Genomic DNA, 16,401 nt, shown 5'->3' with positions numbered 1-16,401 from the left:
TCTTTTGTATTATGTATTATTTTGTATTATTATATTATACCTACAAGTTCTGCATAACCGTAGTTATTAAAATTTGGCATTTTTTGAACTGAACCCAAAGACAGCAGTAGTTTTGTGTCAGTATCAAGCACAATGTTAAAATGCATATTTTAAAACTCTTTTGTTATTATTAATGCCTGATTGTTGTTTCCTTGTCTATTGCTACAGTAACATTAACATTTATAGAAAAATAAATATTTTTCCTTAATTCCATTCATGCAATGTGAGAATTAAGTGATCATACTATATAAATGGAAATCAAGCATTAATTAAAATTTGGATTTATTGGAAAACTGAGACATTATTTAATTGCAACTTTAAAAGTTGCAATTAAAACTTTTAATTGTTTTTGGCTACTCTTGGAGATAGTTTTCTTCTTGGAGATCACCCACTGTACCTTTACATTTCTTCCTTGCTGATTTTTTGCAGTTTTTCTGCAAAACTCAGGGGCAAAATTATTTACCATGAGAATTTTAAAGACAATGGAGTTGCTCAAAAAAAAAAAAAAAAGAGCAACAAGGGTTGGTTTCTTTTTCCTTCTAAAATATAAAATTTAAGTGGATCAGCATATCAGCTTTTAGGAAATGCAAGGCATTGCCAGCTAACTGTTTCCCCATGTTTTCCTCCTGCTTTATCCCTCTTGTCCTTCCGCTTTACTCTTACTGGCTAAGTGTGCATGTTTGACCCAGTGTTCTACTCCTGTGCCTGTCCTGTCTCTGCCCTCAGATATACAAGGAGCAGCTGAACACCAGGGTGGTGCTGGTGGCTGTGGAGACGTGGACGGACAGGGACCGCATTAACATTCAGCCCGACCCCCTGCAGATGCTGCACGACTTCTCCAAGTACCGGCAGCACTTCGTCAAGCAGCACGCCGATGCTGTGCACCTGCTCTCGTACGTACCCTGGCAGTGGCTCACACTGCTAGCTCCTGTCTGCTGCTTTTCTCCACTTGGCTCTTCTTTCTTACTTTTTTTGGTTGGTACTCTCTGTATCGATCAACATCTGCCTTTCTTAGGAAGCTGAATTGATATTTAACACCTGTTTTTAATAGGTGTGGTATATACCATGGTCATGTGGATAGATATCTATAATGATATTTGAATGTCTTTGCAACCTAGAGACAGTGTCACATGTGAAATGTCTTTAGATGAGCCTTTAAGGGCACTTAGCTTTGCTAATCAGGTGTGTAATGTGCTGCTTTTCCAGTTACGATCAGGAGAGGGCAGAGCTGACAGGAATATGTGTTGCCACAAGAGTGTTCCAGTTAGTAAATTTATTCACACATGTGGCTGCCGTGATGATTTATTAATGGAAGGTCTTCTTCTTTAGAGCTGTAATGAATTGTTCTGAGACACAAAGCATTTTGAGAGGAAATTCCACGTGCATCACTAGGCACGACTTCAGCCTTGAGCAAGGATTATTTTACTTCATGGCATTGTAAGCAACGAGGAGGAAATGTGTGCTCCCCTGTGCAGCATAGGGAAAGATCTTAAGCTGTCTTCCAGCAGCACGACATACTGTGAGGATGGAGTAACTAATGTCTCCCATGGTGAATATATTTTCTCCTGTAGTTCATCTTCTGCAGAAGAAGATAAAAATAGGGGATGAAGAATTTCCTCCAGATTTCCTTAATACAGGCATCACAATACAACACTGATTTTGTTCTTCATAATACAGGCACGGTGCTGCTGACATGCACTCTTAGTGACTTCCATGCATGTTTTGTGTCACCTGCTGAAGAGTTTGCCAGCAAACAGGCTCTTCTCATGGTGAAAAGTATCAAATCCAACCTGAAATACAAGAAGTTCCATTTAAACATAGGGCAAAAAACCCCTTTCATTGTGAAGTTGGTCAGATGCTGGAACAGGCTGCACAGAGACTATGGAGTGCCCATGCTTGGAGATGTTCCAAAGCTAGTGGAACATGGCATGCTCCAGCTCAGCCTCCTTGGAGCTGGGGAGAGGTGAAATACAACATTTCCAAAAGTGCCTGCAATCCTGTCTCTTGTAAAGCCCCTGGCTGTAAGTGTTTAGTTAAGCTGCAGTCTGAAAGTTTTGATGGCTGTTATTATGTTCTGAAAAATAAAGATGTACCTGTATGGGGTAATCTGTCATTTTAAAAAAACCCATCAATTTTCAAAGGTTAGGTCATTCATACACCATGCAGGATCACTGTAGGTTGTTTGTAGGCTGTGTAGATTTATTGTTATGACTATGAAGTTAAAATAGGTGTAATTCATAGTAATTTATAGGCATTTTATTGAATAATTTAGATCTTCCAGATTACATCACTTAACTAAATTATTTGGAGCTTACTAACAATAAATGAAAGGAGGCAAGGTTAAAGAGCAGTATTAAATTACTTTCCCTTTAGGTGTACTTCTCAGTCTTTTCATTGGGATTTAAAACTTAAATTACTTTGGATTGAGATAATAATTTTTAAAGTTCTCAGTACTGGTACATTTCAGAACAGAATTCCTTCATGACCAATCATAAACTGGAATATATTGTGAACTTTTAAAAGAAATGTTATTACTTTATTGTCTTAGGAGTCTGGCACTCAAGCTTTCTGTGCTTGGTTTGTTTGTGGGTTAAGGCTGATTCTGACTCTAAAAGAGAAAAATAGTATTTGTGTCAAAGTTTACATAAAACCACCTCTTTCAGTGTTGGCATTCTGTAAACTTGCAGTTGCTTGTTATGCTAGAAATAGATGAATGTACATGCAATCTATCATAGTATGTGTGAGAGTATGCTCTTTCAGTAAGCTCTTGGTGCCCAATGTCAACGTGTTATAGTTTCTTCATTTTTATTTGTTTGTAAGGAATGTGACATTTCATTACAAAAGGAGCAGCTTAAGTTACTTTGGAGGTGTTTGCTCTGTGGCCAGAGGAGTAGGAGTGAATGAGGTAATTTTTTTTTTTCATGACTAAAGTGAAATAAAGTAGAATCTCTACATTAAAATCTTACAAGTTCATATGTTTCAGTACCCAGGGTTTTAAAGATAATTTACATATTAAAAAGTTAGTATTCTCACAGCCAGCATTCTTGATCATCATTAAACTACTGCTCAGCATGCCTTTCTTTTTAGAAAGTATTTCTCCTGTCTGCATTATTCTCTTAAAAAGAACTTAAATTGCCTTTTGTTATATTTAACAGAAATTTAGACCCAAAAATCTTAGAAGGAGTATTTGAAACACAGTACTGAATACTCTTTGTCTTACCACTGTAAGACACTTGATCTTCAGAAGGTACCAATGTCATCTGATTCTTCCAGAAATTTTTTAACATTGAAATTAGGAAACAAATTGTCCCTGTGTATTGATTTTTTGACTATTATTGTTATTTTTTCCCCTCAGTGCAGAGTTAAGTTGATAATGAAATTCTCCTGTTTTTATGTGGGTTAAATCCTATTACAAAACTGTACTGCATATATATCAAATAAACTACTTTCTTTAGATTAACCAGTGGGGAGAGATTGCCTGAGATTAGGAGAGGAATATTTTATCTGTTATGTACTTTATTGAGTTTATTTTCTTTATATGCACACAGAATTGTGATTGACTGCACTGAATTATTGAAATAGTAGTTATGTAGTAAGGTAGAATGAGCCAGTGCAGTGTTCATTACAATAATTAATGGGTTTTTGTTTCTTTATAATTGTGCTTCTCTTGGAATGCAGTATGGCCTCCCTTTGCCCATGGCACAGGAACTAGCCCAGAGTCTTGCTCAGAATCTTGGAATACAATGGGAGCCAGCTGCCAGGAAACCGAGTATGTACATGGAGTCTTTTGTCTTCCTTAGCTAAATACAAACACTTCCTTTATTGTGTTGGAAAGAAACGCCAAAACTGCTGTTACTATAGAACAAGAATTGCTGCTTTTGGAAATATATGTAGCGAAATTTCAGCCTCACCAAAATAAGAGCTGCCAATTTAGTGACATTTTGCATGGCCTCAGTGATGTCCTGTGTCGAGGTTAGATTCATAACCAATATTCAAAGGTATATTGGTAAAAACACCATTAATTTAATTTAGAACTCGTTGTCTATCATCATGAAATCTGTAAATCCAATAGAACAATTGCTGACTTCTTGAAATGCAAAAATACCTTATTTACAATTGAAGAAATGGTAAGGAGTTATAACCTAGTCCAGTGTGACATTTGCTCAACTTGTTATCTTGCCTGCTTCACAGTCAGACCACATTTGTGTTACCTTAACATGTGTAAAGTGTTGGTACAAAAACTGCTGCAAACCCCTTTTCAGGGCTAAGGAAAATTGTTTGGTTTTTCACTTGCATCTTGTAAGGAGTTTGGCTACCTGCTCTCTGTTTCCTCTTTAAAAATGTGAATGATAATGTTGGCTTTATTGTGGATCACTTCAAAAATCTGTGAGTTTGGAAACCATGCTTAGGAATATTGTTTTGTAAAGCATTGCTTTTGAATTATGTAAACTAGCAAATTGCTAAACTATTTTCTGTATAATTGTTTTACAGATAAAACAGTTGATACAATTTGGAAATCAGAATATTTTTAAACTGAAAAATAGAGGGTTTTGATATGATAGCTTAGTGTCCTTATTTGGGTGCCCTTTATAGAGAAAGATTAGTGAAAGGCCTGGGTAGAGTAGAAATAACCACATAAATGATTTCTAAATATTTTCCACGGAGAAACTCTGGATTTCCAGTAGTAACTACAGTACATCTATCTTTGGTAGATTGTTTTTATGGGCAGTTTGCAGCTTCTGTTTTACCAACCATAAGGTGCTGATCTTTTGTTATTATGTTATGAAATTGGTCACTGTTGACTTACATGCTATAGCTGTAAGTAAACTGTAAATCCATTTTCATTCAACTACTTTTTTGAATGAATGTTTGATTGGCTGATTGGCATATTACTGTTAATAAATTTATGCTAAAGGGAAAAAACCTGTCCTGTCCAGTAACAATCCTCTTTCAGGGTATTCTGTATTTTTAGGGAGGAGAAAATCTGAACATTTAAAATCATCAATATTATGTGTACTGCAAACAGCTTTGTGCTGCCTGTTTTGAGAGCATGGAGGGAAGGATGTTGCCAACTATTTTTAGCTTTGTATAGTGCCTAAAATTTTGTGTTGAGTCTTAAGAACCTGCAGATATTGTAATCTGAAAGTATTGTATTTATTTAAGGTGTTAGTATGTCTTCAAGTGGGCTGGTTTCCTTTTTGGGGCTAGAGTTTGTACAGCCAAGCAACCATCAAATCTTTGTATAATTAGTCAAGCTCCATTTTTATAGTACTTTATATTTATTTTCATATTTATATTTATAACTTCTCTCCTTTTCTGTTGTATTTTGGTCTTGTCTGAGAAGAGTGTGACTGCACTGAATCCTGGGGTGGTTGCATCATGGAGGAAACAGGGTATGTCATAAATATCAGTAATTGAGGGCTCTGGAATGAGTTCATAGTTTACATTATGGCAGAAATATTTATGCATTGAGTTTATCCATGTGTTTTAGTGCTAATAAATGAAAAACCAGAAACAGTTGGAACTCAATCCTTAGGTAAATAAATGGTCAGTGAAGTCTGAAGGGGAAGCACATCTGTATGGGAAGAATTTCATTGCCCTCCACCCTCACACACTGCCAATGATTCTTTTCTCTGTACTGTAAACAATTGAGTAACTTGTGAAATACAGGGGTTTGAGTCTTAGAAATCACTTCCTGTCAGTATCTTGCTCACTGTGGAAGCTTGATTGCAAAAATCATGGAGAAAATTAGTTACAAATGAGACAGAAGGAACTTAGTTTCTTTGTACGGCATTTGGAAATTGGTTCTTCAGTAGAGTTACTTTGTGGCTTCCCTGTAGAGTTGTAATTGTCAGCCACTGTAGGAGTGCAGCAGAAAGTCATTCCATAAATTTGCCCCTGGAATCCAAGGTAAAGCATTGATCAGAATAGATACTGGCTTCCTTCATGTGGTGAGCTCAAAGTGTTGTTCTTGGATGGAAATATCAAAAGAAGAGGCTGTGGAATAAGACTCCTCTGTAAAAAAGGCTAACAGTAAACAAAAGTCAGGAGCAGAGGATGGTCATGTAGAAACTGATAAAGGACTGACTAATGAAATGAGGGAATAATTAGCTGCCCTTTAAAGCCTTTTCACTTAACTCCATCAGTAGTGTCAGGAGTATGTATGGAATAGTTCAGTGGGGAAATAGCTCAGTGGCAGTGAGTTGTTAGGAGAGGAATGGCAAACCTCCTTATGGCATGGTTACCCCAGTCTTTCATAGTGTGAATAGATCTCATTCTCAGATCTCAAAACATGACTAGTAAACATATCAGACAATTTCTGAGTGAGAAATTACTAATAAACTACATTTTCAATAGTCTGGGAAAAAGATTGAGTTGAGGAAATCTGAGAGAAGTCTATAACGTTATGCAAAAATAATTACTTACACTTTCTTCTAGTATAAGAACTAAGGAGACATGAAATGAGATTAGCAAATATGACAGAAGAAAATGGGATGAAATTGTTCTTCTACCAGTTTGTATTAAGCTGTGAAACTTCTTGCTGTAGCATCTTGTAGGTGTTAAAAAAAAACCTGAGAGGATACTGGATTATGCATGCAATAGAAAGGGTGAATAGCAGCTACTATGATAATGTGGGTTTACCTTATGAAGAAGTTTAAAACCTACAGTTTTATATACTGTACATGAAGTAGAAATATAAAAAAGGCAAAATGTTTTAAAATTTTTCTTTTGTTCTGATTTTATTATTTGAGAATAAGACTGAGCTGTTATATTGTTACACACAGTGGTTGTAAGAAACTGGGATTTACAGTATTTAAAAAAGGTTGTGACCCCTTTGCCCCTTTCCAGTAGCTGGTGATGTTTCAAGGCATTTACTCACCTAATTCTTTACCATTTTAGGGTATACCATTCCAGGAAATTCTCCAAATGCAGCATTGCAGAATACAAAGAATTTTTACTTCGTGGGGGTGGTGCCTGTCTTTTTAACAGGCCAACAAAGGTAATAAATAACTTGGTACTCAGGACATCTGCTGCACATTGTAATGAAAATGTAATCATTTCACTGACATCATCTCTTCTCAAATTTATTCAGATGTCTATGTGGGTATTTTCTTGAGGTTGTAATTAGCTGTTCAACCCCTTTAGCATTTTAAAATAATATTGAGAGGAATGCAACTGATTTCTACAATTCTTCATACTCAAATAATGATAAATTCAGTATAAATGCAACACTGAATAAGTTGGAAGTAGTGCAAAATAAATCCAGAAGTGTATGCTCCACCTATACTCAATTCTTGGACTTTGTATCTGAGGTTGTTCAAAAGAATGCCAGTTACCACATTAGGAAATAGAAATCCATAGCTGATTTCATGTAGACAGTAGCAACTTTTGGTTATTCTCAACATTTGCTTCATTTCATTTCAAATATACATCTAGCAAACTATCATTCATAGCTGTTTCCTTCTACCATTGCTTTTTTGCCTAAAAACTTACCAAGGTCATAATTTTTTTCTAAGATAATGTTAGCCTGACATCCCTGTAAAGCTGAGCAGTATAAAAATATTCCATGACTCTTTTTGCCAAGTAAGAGCAATCCAAAGCACTAATATTCTATTTAATCACAGTGTCAAACTGCTGTCCTTGTAGAATTTAATACCACATGAGGCTATTAAGCTGTTCTGTTTACTATGCTATACCCTTTGGTGGACCATCACCTTGCACAATTAACTAAAAAAAATTTTGCTTGTTCAAGTGGTTTTGAATCTTTTCCCAGGGTAGCAATGTTTGCTTATAGAGTAAGAATGCAAGAATTCTTACACAAAGGAATAAATAGGGAAATGGAAAAACACAGCTTCAGTTTTTAGTGAGAGTTGTCAGGCAAAGTAATGTGAAGAAGTTGTCAATTTGACTCAATTTGACAGAATAAAAATCTGATTTATTTTGAGGAAAAGGCTTATGGGGAAATAGTTGAATGATCTTTATATATTATCTGTGCCAGTGCTTGACAGCTTTAAGTACTTTGGGAGGGCAAAATAATCATACAGTGTTTAGAATGCTTTTATTTGCAGGTCAGGAGGTAAGGTAGAAAATTGTGTGTATCATCCTTTGGTAAGTAAAACAGAATTGTTAAGCAGTCACCATGATGCTATTTAAAAAATTGTATCCTGAGTAATGCTCCGACATGTATATGAACATTAAATGGTCCCTGATTGCCATAGGAAATTTCTGTGTGCCTGTTTGTGTTCTGTAATTTTCTTGTTTGATAGAGAAATGAATTTCGGTTTCAGAGTAAGAGATCTTGCTGTTTGCACCAAAGTGTAGTAGAGACAGGAGCTTACAGAGGGGAGGAAAAAATTAAATGCTTTTTATAATCCTGTCAACATTACTGGTGAAGAAGAGTGCATATGGATATTTTTTCACTATTGATTTGCTTCTGGCACCCAAAATTGTAGGTGCTATCGATTACCTATATGGTTTATACAACAAAAGTGAAAAGTTATATTTCATTTTTACTTGGCATTATGATTCCCCCCCTGCCCCAACCAAAACTACCAAAGAAGAATTCCATACAAGTTCATATATAATTTGTATTGTATTTTATGTTGTGTTTCGTATCTTGCTAGTTCTCCACAGCTTTATTTCCACTAAGCCCATGCAGAAAGGTTTACTCACATCTTTCACCCTTAGATTAATCTGTTCACATTTTAGCTTGTTAACTTCTAACTTCATTTCAACCATGTTCTAGTGGATGTGTTTCTGCTGCTAGTATTCTAATTAAATTGGTGATTCCTGATATTCTTATATGATTTTAAAGCAGAATTATATTGAAAACAGACAAGCCTCTTGCAGAATTATTTCTGTGACAAGACTGAAAAGTACCTTTGATCAAAATTAGGATGTGTGAAACCACTGTTGAATCTGCATCATCCTGAGCTGCAGAATTTATCTGCATTGTCTGTGTCTGGTTCTATGATTAGCTGTTTAGTAGTCTTTGTATGTGCTTGTGTATAACTTACTAATAAGGCACATAGGACTTCCTATTGGCAATATTTATTTCCACTTATTATTCTCATGCACAAACATTGCAGAGGAACAGACAGTAGCTCATTGCATAAGCAAGTGTGGGTGCCTGAGCAAATCCCAAGAATGATATTGTGGACTGGTTTCTTAAAGAAATTGTCACAAAACTGGGAGTCTATGGAACAGGAATGAAATCCAAATGTCAGCCCCCAAAATATTACTATAGTGTCTCTCTATTTATCATGCTTTTCTGAGATCAGTATCTCCTAAAGAGGACCAGCATTCCTGTGATTTGGCTGTATGCCTTTCATGTGTGAAAAATTCTGATGAGCAGCATTTGAAAACCACACTGCCTTTTCTCACTGAGGCATGGCACCTGCATTGTCTGGGACAGCACATTTGTGTAGCATTGCAGAAATGTGACACAGAAGTCACTTGACACTAGTTTTATTCTTACTTTGGGGTGGGGGCTTTTTTCTTTTAGCTCTTTGAAGCCACCGAGTGTGGAAATGGATTTGTAGAAGCAGGGGAAGAATGTGATTGTGGTTTCCGAATGGTAAGTAGAGTTATGGATTGCTCCACAAGTCTTTCTTATAAAATTTATTAAGGTAAATTAATTGATTGGTAAGAGAGGGGGGAAAGGTTATGGAAATGAATTTGTTTTGCCTGTTGTTTGGGAACAATTTTGTTAAAAGCCTGTGTTAAAACATATGACAATGAGTGCAAAGACAATGTCCTCAGGACAGCTCCTGTTACACCAATGACAAGGTACAGCTGTTTCCCAGCAGTTTTTGAGTTGCACTGGAGAAGTGCTTACCTCTTGGCTTTCCTGGATAGCATATCTGGAGTGGGAAACTCCTTACTGGTACTTTGAAGACTGGTGCCTGTTTTCAGACAGAACAAGTAAACTGTTGTTTTCTTCTCTATTGCAGAAATACTCCAATAATGTTTTTGCAAAAATCTGCCCTCTAGATTTGAGTTCTCATTCTAGTATTTAAATATAATTGCACTTGTAATTAGGTTGGAGGTTTTTTCTGCATTGAATGCTATTGAACTAAGCAGCATAAATTTGGCACAGGCCTCAGAAGGTGTGAATCCCTGTGTTGCTATAGCATTGTGTATCACTGTTTTCCCCTTAGTATTTGAGTATTGCAACGGCTTCTTCCAGCTGATAATTTTAAATCATCAGTGCTAAACTGAATCTTTTGTCTGCTAGTATGTAATAATTTGATGTTGGAAAGAAAAAAAATTGTTTAAAATGGGAAACTAAACATTTTGCTTATTTTCTTCTTCAGGAATGCTATGCAGACTGTTGTAAGAAGTGTTCTCTTTCTAATGGAGCTCATTGTAGTGATGGACCCTGCTGTAATACATCGTGTCTTGTGAGTGTTGCTGCCATGTATCAGTTGTTCTTTTCAGTTGTCCATGGCAGTCGTGTGCAGCCTGTTACAGTTCAGAGTGTGTTTTAGGTGGAAGGAAAAGGTGCAGCATATGTAGATGTATTCTTAGTGCTGAACTATGTTTTTAACTTTCTAGTTTTTCCCGCGAGGTTATGACTGTCGATACGCAGTGAACGAGTGCGACATTGCAGAGTTCTGCACTGGGGATTCTGGACAGGTATGTGTACAGAAATGTTCTCTGCTTGCACTGCTGATGTCTGTTTGCAATCTTTTTTTGGTATACATTTAACAGGAAAATTGTATTAACAAACTGCACAGTCATGTGCCCAAAATGATGATATAATGGAGTGTGAACTATTGTAAACTCATGAAAACCATAATCTAAGTGGACTCAAAAGATGGCTTCTCTATGTTTATTTGGTTTTCATAAATCTTGGGGTTTTGTGTATAATATTGTGTCAGGCATCCTTCTTTATTCTTTGCCTGGTCTATAACTTAAATAATAAGAGCACACTGCAAATGTCAATGTATTCAAAGGTAATAACACTAAGATTTTATGAAATAAAATGGCTTTAAATAAAATTGTAGAAAATTACAACTAAAGGAGTATAGAAACATAGAATCGTTTAGATTGGAAAAGACCTTTTAGATTGAGTGCCACCATGAACCCAGCACTGCCAACTCCAGCACTAAACCACGTCCCTAAATGCCACATCTGCATGTCTTTTACATGCCTCTAGGGATGGTGATTTTCCTGTGATTTTCTGGGCAGCCTGTTCCAATGGTTGACAAGCCTTTTAGTGAAGGAGTTTTTCCTAATATCCAGCCTAAACCTCCCCAGCACAACTGAAGGCTGTTTCCTCTCATCCTGTCATTTGTTACCTGAGCAGAAGAGGCTGACTTCTATATCTCTACAATCTACTTTTAGGGAATTAGAGGGTAGTGGGTGAGAAGGTCCCCTCTGAACCTCCTCTTGTGCAGGCTAAACAACCCCAGATCCCTCAAACTGCTCCTCGTAAGACTTATATGAAGTGTGTTATGTTTTCTAAGAGTGTGCACATGTATGAGAATTTTAAAAGTTGTAGATCTTACACACTCGTCCTGAAAACATTTGGCTAATGTAAAATACAGGAATAAACAGCAACCAGAATGTTGTTTCAATTTTATTTCTTTTAAATAGTCAACATCCTGTACATTTTCCATTTTCACAGCAACTTTGATGTTTTAGGGGACATACACTCCTTTTCAATATTGAATGTTTAAATATTTATTCTATTTATATAAGAACTTCATAACTCATGCAGTCATCTACTGCATCAAGTTCTTAACCTTGAAGAAATGAGATTCAGGACAAATCACAATCTCTTTGGACATTGGCTGTAGTTATGAATGCCAATAAATTAACAATAACTTCCTTTTATTTTATCATCTGAGACGTCAACACATAGACAAGTAGCTATTACCAATATTTTATCGTAAATCTTTTGCTCTGTAGATGGAGCATTCTTTCTCAAGCTGCCCTCAGAGTGTTGGCTAACACAGTCCAGTGCAGCAGCATTCTCTTTCCAAATTTTGACAGGTCCCTTTTAGCTGAGGAAAAACCTTAAGAATGGCTTAAAGTGAGTCCTTACTTTAATAGTCTGAGGTTTCTGGACCTAGTGATTTGTTTGTATGAAAGAATTTCCAATGCCAAGAGAACATAACAATTAAGATCATTAAGCCCCCTGAAGCTCTGTGAGCAATAGACTGGTAGGCTGTGACCAGGTGCTCCCTCATGGTTGTAGTGGAACTGAAATGCATGGGGTGACAGTGTTGCAAACATGGCCCCAGTATTAGCTACCAAATACCCTCTTACTGAACACATTGGCTTTCATTTTGCCTCCCCTCCTTAATTGCTTCTTGGGATATGCAGGAAGTTAAACTTGAACATTGTATTTCATGGCTCAAGATGTTAATTTTTTCGTTTCTGTTTGTAGCTATGAAGATTATTGCACTAATTGTTTTCAACTCCCTTTATATATGTTGGCTGATTTTCTTAAAAACAGGAAAATTCCATATGTGATCCTCTGATGTCTTATTACAGTACCCATGACAAAAAAAATTCTTAATTTTTTTCAGTGTCCACCAAATCTTCATAAACAAGATGGGTATGCCTGTGATTCTAATCAGGTATGCAGTGTTTTAAAATCCCTGTGCATCAGCAAATAGAAGTCAACACATTCTTGTTTTGTTTTGGCATTGATTTTTTTAAAATCTCGTGTTCCATATTTCTTCATAAATTTTATCCTTTAAACATCAATGTTGCTTGTGTTTAATGCACTCTATGAATTGTAATAATTTCTACTTTGAGTGAAATCCACTTGGTAGCTCTGCATTTTATACATAGATATTTTATTACACTCCATGTTAATAAGTTCTTTCCAGCTATGTAAATGTATAAATCAACTGCTTAAATGTCAGTGTGTATTGGACACAAACTGGCTTTGGGAATCTGGGCCAAAATGTGTACTTCATCTACCCAAATTAATGGAATCTACATCCCAACATGCATGTGAAGGGTGGCAATGAGACATTTGTTGTGAGAGGGGAAGGAAATGAAGTTGTTCTTATTTCTCATTCCTAACATGTTGTATTTTGTTTAGGGTCGTTGCTATAATGGTGAATGCAAGACAAGAGATAATCAGTGCAAATATATCTGGGGATCTAGTAGGTTGATTTTAACTACCTTAAATGTATTTTATTTCTAGTTAATTCCTGTCTTTGCTTTGGATTTTTCATCTTTTTATTTTTTGTTCTTGTCGCTACAAGTTAATGTTTTCTGATCAGTAGCGTGAGTAGACTGCAGTGGGAAAATGGCTTGATTGCCAAGTGGAATTCTGCATCTGGGAGTGGTGTCAGTGGGAGTGATGATGTGGCTGCAGATCTGGGTAGGGCAGCAAATGCTGCTGGGGGGGAGGGGGTTGAGGATTTTTTGGGTATAGTTCAAAACCAGTTGTTCTGGGCTTTTCTTTAAAGACAGTCACCAGTTCCATTATCCCATCCGTGGTTCATGCCAAAGCTGCTCCACCTTGCCTCTCCTTCCTATACTATCCTCCAAGTCAGGAAAATGAGTACATTGGTGTGAACTTAAATAGTGTGATGTAAGTCCAGAGGTGTTGAGTTGAACAGAATTGCTGTTGCAATGGGCTTTGCTTGCAGCAGAGAGGGGCTGAATGTTCTGTGTAAGGACTTGGCGACAACTCAGCAGAGTAGAACTACCAGGACGTCCTGTGCTCTGGCATTTAGTGTGCTCTTGTGCATTTTGTCTAATCATAACTGCCACTGAGACCACTCTGTCTTATTATTTTATCTTCCTCTATATAATTGTTGTGCTTTTCCATTTTCTTTTTTTAAGATTCATTTTTAGAAAAAACAAATAAGCTCATCAGTAAATAATTATGGGTTTAAAACCTATTAGTTCAGAATTTTACTCCTAAAAATAAGTAAAAATTACATTCTGTTCAAGTTTGGTTTCCTGTGAACATCTGAAAAATAGAATAAAATCAACATTGAGTTAATGTCAGAACATATGCTTATCATAAATGTCCTATATAAAATCTTCTGAAACGCAGATCAGGAAAAATTGCAGTGAAAAACAACTAGATTAAATCTATGTGCAGCTGTTATGAAGTGAACAAAATTAGACCACAGGTAAATTTCATATGCAGAATACAATGCAGACACCATGGAGGCTACTGTTAGAAGTTCAGAGCAAATTTTGAACATATCTGTAGGTATTTCAGTTTAGCCTGCTCTCCCTTTTAGTCACTGGAAAATACCATCTGTGCACATACATGTGTATTTAAATTGATGGTTTGTATTAAAAAAATTACAGAGAACGCCTGCAATAATTTATGCAAGTTTCAAAGCCGTCATGTTGCTAGTGAAAAGCATGTTTCTTTTTTCTTCATCAACAGAGTCTTCAGGATCTGACAAATTTTGTTATGAAAAGCTAAATACAGAAGGCACAACAAAAGGAAACTGTGGAAAGGATGGAGACCGATGGATTCAGTGCAGCAAACAGTAAGTTCAGTTTGGTAGAGATTATTTGTAATTTAAATAGATTGTTAATGGTTTAATATTATCTACTTTTTCATGCATGTTTCAGCAGCTTGTTTTGCCTTATTTTGAATCTCTTTTCCCTCATGAGGTTTGCATCTTGAAAAAATTGCACTCTGACAATTCTATAAGTGACTTGGCAATAGATTTGTAAATCATTCTAGATTTTCAGAAGAATGTACTGTGACTTCAGTTATTTCAGAGTAGCTGAGGGACAAGGCAGCAAAAAGTCACAAGTTCATAATATAAAAACACCTCAGCCTTGGCAGGGATAAATTAGGCTGCAAATACACACTCTGTACTTGCTCTGGGACTGACACCAGATTATGCTGGGTCAGCTTTGTTCCAACATTTATTTTGACCAGAGAGGACTATTAGACATTTGGATACTATAGAGAAAGGCCCGATTAATTTCCATGTGATCATTGCTAGATGAATATTTGATTAAATGTATTTTTCAAGTAAATGATCATTAGTAGATAGACTTAAATTTCTCCTGATCTACTTCTGTTTTGTAATTTTTAGTTATGTACGTACAAATTTCAGTTTTGGAATAACATTTTCCTTCTTTTACTATTTGATGCTTGTATAGTGGATTTTTTAATATTATTAGTTTTCAGATAGGATCATAAAGAAAGGCATTGTTTAATTTAGATGGGGACAGTGTGTATGTTAAACCCCTCATTTCTATAAAAGCCCTCATTTCTTTGTTGGTAGAGAAATGCAGGACAATGATCTGGCTGATGGGCTATTTATGTTTTTTTCAGTTTTAACAAAGTCAGTTTCCAGCATTCATTCAGCTGCTTCTGTGACTTAGACAATCAGTATTAGTTAATATCCTTCTATTGAAGATATAAAAGATATTTAAATATATGCAGATATAAAATAACATTAAAAAAGCAGATTCTTTACAAAAACTTGGGCACACACAACTTCACACTAAAAATTGTTATGGTTCTGTTGTCCTGCAAAGGAAATAAAATGCAATGAAGATTTCAAACTTGACATTATTGTGTGGTGTGTAAGCTGCCAGAGAGAGAGAAGCATTTCAGCCTAACTTGACAAAGCTTTGTACAGTTTGGCTCCTCTTACTTGTCCTGGATTGTTTCTAGAGCACAGATACATTCTGTGCTCATGTGAGCATTCCCTGGTGCATTGGAGTGAGCCATGACTTGTTTCTGCTTTCTGTCATTTAAATAAAATAATACTTTATTTCCAGGCTTGCACTCTGAAAGTCTGTCATGTGGCTTATGGTAATAAATTACTGTGATCAGCAGCACCATTGCCAGACTTTCTTTTTTGTAAGTTTACCTCATATTAATCCAGTAATATTTTGATTTTTGTTTTCATTTTCCAGTGATGTTTTCTGTGGCTTTTTGCTCTGTACTAATCTTACTAGAGTTCCACGAGTTGGTCAAGTTCAAGGAGAAATTATCCCAAATTCTTTTTATCATCAAGGACGCATAGTGGACTGCAGGTAAAAGATAATGCAGTGTTCCAACATGATTTATCTCTGTCAAACCTAATTAAATTAAGAGAGACACAAATATGAGAGTCTGAATTTTAGGTAATTGCAGCAAAATCATTATTCTGAGTGATATTTCTCTTGATTAAAAAACATCCCCAAACCATAAAAAGTCCAATATTCCACATCTAAAGAGAGTAAAATGTGCATTATACTCCTGAATCTCTCCCTTGATCCCAATAGCAGAACTTCAGTCAGAACTGAATACTCAGCATTATGTTTTTCTGGGGGTGGAGAAAGTCTGTGATTGCCAGAGACTCATATTTTAAATAGAATGATTTTGAGTGTTAAATACTCAAAGAAACAGCTGTAGTGAAG

General features: G+C 36.0%; 2 protein-coding genes across 11 annotated transcripts in view; one reads left to right on the top strand and one right to left on the bottom strand.

The window, feature by feature from the left end:
- The window catches only part of ADAM23 (ADAM metallopeptidase domain 23), a 65,839-nt gene that overhangs the window by 29,935 nt on the left and 19,503 nt on the right, over nucleotides 1-16,401 (top strand). For all 10 annotated transcript variants that reach the window (XR_009114685.1, XR_009114687.1, XR_009114686.1 and 7 more), the window contains exons 11-22: nucleotides 766-932; nucleotides 2,860-2,944; nucleotides 3,718-3,808; nucleotides 5,384-5,432; nucleotides 6,940-7,039; nucleotides 9,545-9,616; nucleotides 10,356-10,442; nucleotides 10,597-10,677; nucleotides 12,579-12,629; nucleotides 13,103-13,166; nucleotides 14,417-14,522; nucleotides 15,916-16,035. Coding sequence is in view for 7 of the 10 variants with exons in the window: in XM_058028356.1 (XP_057884339.1) it covers nucleotides 766-932; nucleotides 2,860-2,944; nucleotides 3,718-3,808; nucleotides 5,384-5,432; nucleotides 6,940-7,039; nucleotides 9,545-9,616; nucleotides 10,356-10,442; nucleotides 10,597-10,677; nucleotides 12,579-12,629; nucleotides 13,103-13,166; nucleotides 14,417-14,522; nucleotides 15,916-16,035 (1,073 nt within the window). In the remaining 3 variants the exon portion in view is untranslated. The remainder of the gene's footprint in view (nucleotides 1-765; nucleotides 933-2,859; nucleotides 2,945-3,717; nucleotides 3,809-5,383; nucleotides 5,433-6,939; nucleotides 7,040-9,544; nucleotides 9,617-10,355; nucleotides 10,443-10,596; nucleotides 10,678-12,578; nucleotides 12,630-13,102; nucleotides 13,167-14,416; nucleotides 14,523-15,915; nucleotides 16,036-16,401) is intronic.
- Nucleotides 942-16,401, bottom strand: part of DYTN (dystrotelin) — a 75,524-nt gene continuing 60,064 nt past the window's right edge. Inside the window, exon 16 of the mRNA XM_058028362.1 lies at nucleotides 942-1,829. The gene's annotated coding sequence lies outside the window, so the exon portion shown is untranslated. The remainder of the gene's footprint in view (nucleotides 1,830-16,401) is intronic.

The sequence above is a fragment of the Melospiza georgiana genome, chromosome 7 (assembly GCF_028018845.1).
Source record: "Melospiza georgiana isolate bMelGeo1 chromosome 7, bMelGeo1.pri, whole genome shotgun sequence".
In the NCBI taxonomy this organism is placed as follows: Eukaryota; Metazoa; Chordata; class Aves; order Passeriformes; family Passerellidae; genus Melospiza; species Melospiza georgiana.
Note: the sequence above shows the minus strand (reverse complement) of the source record. Positions and strands in the feature narration are given on the sequence as shown.